The sequence below is a fragment of the Emiliania huxleyi genome (genome assembly GCF_000372725.1).
Source record: "Emiliania huxleyi CCMP1516 chromosome Unknown EMIHUscaffold_1191, whole genome shotgun sequence".
In the NCBI taxonomy this organism is placed as follows: Eukaryota; Haptophyta; order Isochrysidales; family Noelaerhabdaceae; genus Emiliania; species Emiliania huxleyi.
Window position 1 is genome coordinate 2145 of NW_005201401.1, and position 7470 is coordinate 9614.

General features: G+C 64.2%; 2 protein-coding genes across 2 annotated transcripts; both read left to right on the forward strand.

The window, feature by feature from the left end:
- The first annotated feature begins 1488 nt into the window (after positions 1 to 1488).
- Positions 1489 to 2650, forward strand: EMIHUDRAFT_460467 (hypothetical protein). Its single transcript, XM_005790657.1, has 2 exons — positions 1489 to 1793; positions 1880 to 2650. Exons 1-2 carry the CDS (start codon positions 1539 to 1541, stop codon positions 2531 to 2533), a joined length of 909 nt encoding a protein of 302 aa, XP_005790714.1. The 5' UTR covers positions 1489 to 1538; the 3' UTR covers positions 2534 to 2650.
- A 2486-nt stretch (positions 2651 to 5136) lies between these two features.
- Positions 5137 to 7422, forward strand: EMIHUDRAFT_122254 (hypothetical protein; the record flags this gene model as incomplete). The annotated part of the gene is made up of 2 exons (XM_005790658.1): positions 5137 to 5483; positions 6018 to 7422. The coding sequence occupies 2 exons, from the start codon at positions 5137 to 5139 to the stop codon at positions 7420 to 7422; spliced, it is 1752 nt and encodes a 583-aa protein (XP_005790715.1).
- Positions 7423 to 7470: the final 48 nt, after the last annotated feature.

Sequence of the window (7470 nt, forward strand, 5' to 3'; positions counted from 1 at the left end):
CGCGTAGGGGTACAGTTTGGAATCTCGAGAAGCGCGAGAGAGCATGTTTCCTGCGTGCCGCAGAACCTCCGGTTCCACGGACGTGCCCGGTCCGGGTCCTGCGCGGTCCGCGCGCGGCGACGGACTGTCGCCGACTGTGTGGGCTCGATGCCCTCACGAGGCTCCACCTGTCGGCGGACAGCCGGCAGCAAGAGAAACCGCGGTGAGCGGACCGCCACTGCTGTAGGGGGAACAACTAGGTGTCCAACAAAGGGGGAACAACTCGCACCGAGACAGGACACCGAGGGCAAAAGAAAACCCACCGGGCTAACACAAGCAGTCTCGGACGCAAGTATCAGCACAAGAATCAGAACGTATTAAAAGCACCTAAAGGAGCAAGGCATACCGGTGTGAAGAGGTATTTCTTCTCAATAACAAGGCTGTGAACAAGTCGCGTGTAAGTGGTGGCTGGCGCCCTGAGGCGGCATTTGGTGGCGTGGCTGGGGAGTGCGGAGCGCTACTGGCGGCGTGACAGGGCCTCTCTCGGTTGCGTGTGCCGCCCATCGGCACGCGGGTGCGCAGACATCGCGACTCTGCCCGCTCGCTCCTTTTGCCGCGAGCGAGAGGGCGCCGGCCGCGTGTAAGAGGTGGCTGGCGCCCTGAGGCGGCAATTGTTGGCGTGGGGTGCATTGCCCTCGCCCGCACTACATGCGCGGCTCGCCTGGCGATCAGGCCTCTCAAAACGGCCTGAAGCGCGCGCACCTCGTGGGTCATGCCTGGCCAGTCGCCGCGCGCCTCGGCGTCCGTGTCAGCCGCCACCTTCAGAGCGGACCCGAGTTCGGCGGGGCCGAGCGTCCTGCCCTCCACCCGCAGCAGAGCTCGCTCACGAGCCCGGCGATGGAGCGCCTCTTCCTATGCGGCGACAGGGCGGCGGCCCCTCCGTTGCTCGATACATCTCTCGGCTATCGAGCCTGAGTCGATCGAGCTAAAAGAATGGCCACCTCATTCACGACCGATGGGGCTCTCACACCCCTCTCGCACCTCTTCATTTGATTCGACTTCATCGGATACTGCACCAATCATGCGTGCGCGTAGCGTCAGGTTCAGCAAGACGCATAGATATTGCCGTCGCGGTCTTTGCGATATTCTGCATGGCGGGCGTGGTCTTCGGTGTGTCGAGCCTCTACCCAATTCTCTACCAGGGCTATTTCACAGCTCGTGCTCCGCCGGAAAGCTTTGGCCAACACCACTGCTCGGAAGATGCGCACGCGCTCCTCCCTCTTTTTCTCCCTTGCTTGAATTTGCAAAGTCCCAAACGATCATATTACGCGAATGCTCGCGAAGCGCAGAATGCGACGAAGGCGCTCTCAAAAAGAATTCTTAAGATACAAGCCTCTCTCACAGCACACTGGCACGACAAGGGCGCAGACTGGCGCGGACTGGCACACACACAGGCTCACCTCTCAAAAAGAAATGCGGCGGAGAACAGCCGCTGTACCCCGGTCCCGGCGAGAGCTGCCGCCGGCTGAGAGCTGCCGTGCTGAGAAGCACGAACGTGCATGGACGAGCAGCAGCCCATCTCTCCCGTCACCTCGGTCCTCCTCGGGGGCGCAGCCGGCTCCATCGCCGAGGTGGTCGTGCTTCCTGCGCTGGTCGTGCGCACGCGGATGATGGTGCAGGGAGCGGACCGCTCGCTCACCGCCTACTCGTCCTTTGGAGATGCCATCCGCACCATCTACCGCACTGAGGGTGTCGGCGCCTTCTACAAGGGCCTCGGGCTCAACGTGCTGTTCACACCGCTCGCGCGTGGACTGGTCAGCCAGCGGCTACACTGACCCAACCCTCACACGCTCTGTGTGATGACTGATGACTGACCTCTCTCTCCTCTCCTGTGCAATAGTACATGGCGGGCGCCGAGCTCAGCAAGGAGACGCTCGGCGAGGGCACAGCGCTCACGGACTTTGCCGTGGGGATGAACGCCCAGCTCCTCGCCTCGATCGCCTACATCCCTCGCGACATCGTCGTGGAGCGCTGCGCGATCGACGGTCAGCTCAAGTCGCAGGTCGGCTCGACGGCGAGCAGCGCGGCGGCGCTGCGCACCATCCTCTCCGCCGAGGGGCTCGCGGGCTTCTACCGCGCCTTTCTGCCGCACCAGCTCGTCTGGGTGCCCTTCAACGGCATCTTCTTCGCCGCGCTGGGCAAGCTCAAGGAGGCGGAGGCGGCGCTCGGCGTGAAGACGGAGGAACGCTATCTGCTCGGCGTCGCAAACACCTTTGCGAGCGCCGGCGTCGCCGCCGCGGCGACCAACCCGATCGACGTCGTGAAGACGCGGCTGCAGGTGGCGGGCGCCAACCCGGACGTCTTCAGCTACCGCGGCCCGATCGACTGCCTCGCCAAGCTGATTCGCGCGGAGGGGCCGGCGGCGCTCTTTGCGGGGCTGGTGGGCCGGTTTCTGTACGCCGGGCCGGGCTTCGCGATTTTCCTGCCGACGTATGATGTGCTCAAGCGGCTGGCGCTGAGCGGAGCCGGAGGCGCTCCCCGGTTGGGCGGCTGAGGCGCCCAAGCGTGTTGGGCGTTCTGAACATTTCTTGTTGTCCTAACAGGGCGGGGTTGTATTATTTTGTGTATCTGATCTTGTTACTTGTACTTGTTGATATGTCCGAGCGCACATAAACCATAAAGCCCTAAGCCGTACACGACATGGTGCCGGCACCAACTTTTGATTCGTAGATGCGCGTCTCACGGCCGGACCGCGGGACGGGGAGGGAGGGGGGTGGATCCGTAAATCCGTGAGTCCGTAAATCGTGTAACAAAAAACCACGAGAGACTCCCCCGCCGCACCCAGCTTCAAGGCAGGCAGAGACACAGCACTCGCGACACGCTGAGAAGCAGGCTGGCCTCTCCAATGCTCGCGCAACGCTGTCTGAGTGTCTGTGCACGCGCAGCAGCTCTCCGGGGTCCGCGCGGGCGCGGCGCACACAGTGGGAGGGCGACGACCGTGCGACTGTAACGCTACGTATATCTCTAAACAATCACTATATTCGCGCTTGCGCTGCGCCTCTGCGAGTGCGACTATCAACCTCTCTCGCGTGCGCATAATCCCCTCCATCTTGTCGTACATCCTTGACCTCTCCGCCTCTGCGGCATCAGCGCGCCTCGCCTCTGCCTCCATCGAAATCTGCAGCGCGGCGAGCTGCTCGCGCAGCTCAGCCTGCATCTTGGCACGCATCTCGCCGATACGCCACTCGCACTCAGTTCGAGCTGTGTGTTTACCTCGTCGGCCATCCGCTCGGCCGCTTTGATGTCGCGTTTAACAGCCAGCTGCGCTGTCCTCAGGTTGCCGCGGTCGGAACGCCTAAGCTCTAGTGCCGCAGCAAGCTCAGCCCGCCCCGGCGCGAGCGCCCTCTTCACAGCGCTCGCAGAGCGCTGCTCAGAAGCGAGCTCCTTGGTTGTGACCGCAACTTCTCTTCCAACTCCTGCCGGAGCAGCACCTCAGCACTCGCACTACTCGCGGCTGCATGGATGTCCGAGCCCTTTTGCGTGGTTTGCGCGTCTGTGCTGACGAGAGTGCGGGAGATGCTGCCGTTGTGCTGCACAGACATTACGCTATTTTTACGTGGCGTGCCGCAGCGAGAACTGCGCGGAGAGTTAAGCTCGATTGCATGCCGTACGGAGGCATATGAGTGAGTGAGTGCGTGAATCACACTGACAAAAACGATGGGGCGTTTTTTCTTTTTCAGTTTCGCGCCCAGAAAGGGAAGGGGTTCAGGCCCCACATCAAAGTCGCCCAAGGAGGGTGAGGAGCCCAATTTTTAGGACTACTGCAGCACCGGACGTTGGCGTCCGTCTATCTGTGAGCGAAGCCCTCACGCCACCGCCACTGTGGGCGCGGCGCGCTCCTCGAGCCACCCCTTTAGGATCGCCAGCTGCTGCGCGCGCGCCGCCCGGAGCGTGGGCGAGTCGGCCTCGCTGACGTCGGGGTTGGGCGGTGCGCCGAGGTCGCTAATTCCTCAGGCCCAGCTGCGTGCCCCGGCCGCCCGGGAGCATGCCCCACGAATGAACAGTGAGTGTTAGAGTTGCTCTGGTCGGCAGAACTGCTCCGCGTCCGCCCAGTCGCGCATGATTGAGAGAGTGCAACCCACGAGTGGTGATGAGCGCAATTATGTTTTGAAAACGAAAAAATCTTTTCGTTGGCTCGAGTGTGTGTGTGCCCCCTTAACGCCCCTGGGCTACTGCCTACTCCCTGTTGCCCCGCCCCCCCCCCCCTCCGTGTATGGGCGAACGCCGAGCCCGGCCGCACAAGCGCGAGCTGCCACGGCCGACCGATTGGCCTCGGCGGTCGCCGCCTCCACCCCCTCCCCTAGCCTCCGCCGCAGCCTCGGCGAGCGACGGCCTTAGCCAACACCAGCCTCGTCCTCTGCCGCCTCCTGCCGCCACCGCCGCCGCACCCACCCCCCGGGCTCGGCCCCGCCGTGACGCCGAACCGAATCCTCTCCTCGACGCGGGGTGCGCTAGCAACGCCTACGCCGACGCAGCGGCGACTGCATACATGGGGGCCAGCGAGATTGAGGATGCCACCGCCGTCATCCGTGGAGCAGTGAGGACACGCCCGTGTCTATACACGGACCGCCGGAGGACGGCAGACGGAGAGTGGAGGGGAGACGTACTGGACCGGAGGATTTATTACGCCACACGCGGCCACACGAACGAGTGGGTGCGAGGACGGCTCGGCGAGGGGCTCACGGCGGGGTCGCACACGGCAGGGTGACGGGGACGCTGTGGAGCGATGTGGTCAGGGGAACGACGAGATACAAATGGGACAAGCGCCAGCGGATCAAGGATCAGCACGGCGAGCGCGAGATTGAATTCGCCGACGTGGATGATCATAACGTGGTGACAAAGACCGTCATGGGGGCGCGTGTGCGGCAGCAGGCGGGGGTGCCACACGGAGCGCACCACGAGAGGATTATGCGGGGAGAGGCGGGGAGAGAGACCCCGGGCGCCGCCACAAGGAGCGAACTCAGGGGCTGCCTCGTCTGTAAGGCCGCGAGGGACGCGGCGAGGAGGGCGGCACTAAAGCGAGACCCGCTGTGTCCGGTCGTGCGGAAAGCCGCGCAGCAATGGACCGAGGAAGATGAGAACCCACCTAGAGCGACGATGGCGCACTTGCTTAGCGGCGCCTGCCTGGGGAATAGGGAGCAGGCCAGATGGTTCCTCAGAGTAGCGCGAGCGCAGACGGGGACGGCGATCAGCAAAGTAGCCCAGGCGGCACCCGACTCCAAGGATACGCTGAAGACGCTGAGGACAGCGCATGTCGCTGCGCTGATGGGCTCACGCTATAGGGTGCTGGATGAGGACGGGTACGATGCACTAGCCCCAGCCGTCGGGGGGGAGTTGCCGGCGCTGGTAGATGATCTCTCGGAGAAGAGTCGGAGGGACCTTGGCGCCGGGGTCACGAGGAACTTGCAAGTCGTGGCCGAGGCGGCGACGGGCGCGGTGCAGAGGTGGATCCAGCTCAATGATGAGGCTACGGCGCGCATAATGAAGAGAGAGGAACACATCGAGTGGCTGAGGAAGCTCTTCACTGGGTGGAAAGAGGCTCGGCCGGCCTTGAGGGAGTCGCAGAGGAGGGATAACGCAGGCAACGCAGGCGCATGATGATGGCCAGCGTGCCAGCCGTCGCCACCCGCTTCGCGAGCGAGGTTAAGGGTTTCATCCTCGCCGAGGGCTCGACAACGTGCGTGGCGCTATCGTCTGCAGAGCAGCTCGGCTCGCTCGCGCCGGAGCGGGCCTGCGCTCCGGCTGGCCGTCGGCGGCCGCCTTTCAAGGAGACGTGATCCCGAGGGCAATGTGCATATGTGTAATACACGGGTGCTGTGCCTCACTGACGCGCATGCCCACCTGCGCAGCACATGTGGGCATGGGCGAGTCCGCGCTCCGCTCGCGGCGGCTGAGGACGGCCTCATCGTGGCCGCTGGTGAGGCTCTCGCAGCACAGCTCGAGGCCGCCGGCATTCCCATGCACGTCGACGCGCGTAGGTGGACGGTTGGCGACGTGCTCAAGCGACCAGGAGTGCTGGCGGCTCTCTCGCGCGACGTCTTCGTCTTCCAGTCGCCTGCCAAAGCTCAGTTCCTCGGTGACTACGCCACCTTCTCGCGTGCGGCCTCGCTTGCCTTCGACAGCGAGCCAGACGCGCAGCGAGCCCTTCTCGCGTCGCGCGACCACATCAGCACGCGCACCCCACTCGGCGTCGCCTTGGGCTGGGGTGCAGAGAACGAGTTCGTATCCTCCACCAACCAGTATGCAGTCTACGTGCACGCCTCCGATTATTGCATCAACCTCGCGGCGCTCAGCAACGCTGGCCCCTCGGCCCGATCGCTGCCAACTCCTCCACCGCCTCCGCCTCCGCCTCCTTCACCTCCACCTCCGCCATCGCCTCCTCGCCACACTGTGGCATTCGTCATGACCGATGGGGACAACTTGCAGTGGACGCTCGGCCCCTTCTCCACAGACACCACATGGTGGGGGAGCACGCAGCGCGGCCGAACCCCTCTCGGGTGGACCTTCAGCCCAGCCACCGCCTTCCTCTCCCCCGCCACCCTCTCCTGGATCAATCGCACGCGCACCCCGATGGACGAGCTCATCGCCGGGCCCTCTGGCGTTGGGTACACCTTCCCTCAGGCATGGCCTGCCCCCTCTCGCGCTCCATTTGCCTCCCTCACCGCTGAGGGGATGCGTCGCTCCTCGATGAAACTGCTCAACATACTGGCACAGACGAACGCCCCTCCCGACAACGCTTCCGTCGCCGCCCTCCTCCAGGAGCCAACTGTCTCTGCTGCCTTGTACTACCCGTGGGGTGGGGGTTACAGCCAGCTGGAGGGCCGCATGTGGCGCGGGCATGGCAGTGGTGGTGGTGGGGAGGGCAAGGGGCGCGGCAAGGGAGCTGGCAGTGGCAGTGGAGGAGAGAAAGGGGATGGAGGGCGAGGTGGAGAGGGAGGTGAAGAGGGAGGTGGAGACGGCAAGGTGCTGATCAGTGGCCGCGTGAGCTTGTGGGGCGATGGGGACAAAGGGACGACGCTCGGCGTCAAGCCAATGATCTCACGGCTCCTCTCCATGCCGCGTGTGAGCTCCTCCCCGGATGGCTACTCGATCATTCCGGTGCACGTATGGAGCCACTCGTACGCAGACGTGCTGACCATCGCGACTGCGCTCGAGGCGAGCGGCGGCGTAGACGTCGTGCTGCCGTCCGAGCTCATCAGTCGGCTCGAGGAGAACGTCTGGAAGGCCACCCCCCGGTGCACCTGTGACACCCCGGCCGCGGGTAAAGCTGGTCGCAACGAGTATACGTGCTCCGACGGCGATCGAGGCTTCTGCGCCAGGACGCAGCAGTGCTTTACGTCGCTGGTGTTCCTCAAGGGAGACTGGCGCAGTGGCTGTGCCTGATGTAAGAGAGGTTAGTGGGGGGAGTGGGCCCCGAATTTAAAAGCGCGA

Coding starts and splice junctions, on each gene's coding strand:
- EMIHUDRAFT_460467 (XM_005790657.1), top strand. CDS start 1,539: ATGGACGAGCAGCAGCCCATCTCTCCCGTCACCTCGGTCCTCCTCGGG. Junction 1,794..1,879: donor CACCGCTCGCGCGTGGACTG/GTCAGCCAGCGG, acceptor CCTGTGCAATAG/TACATGGCGGGCGCCGAGCT.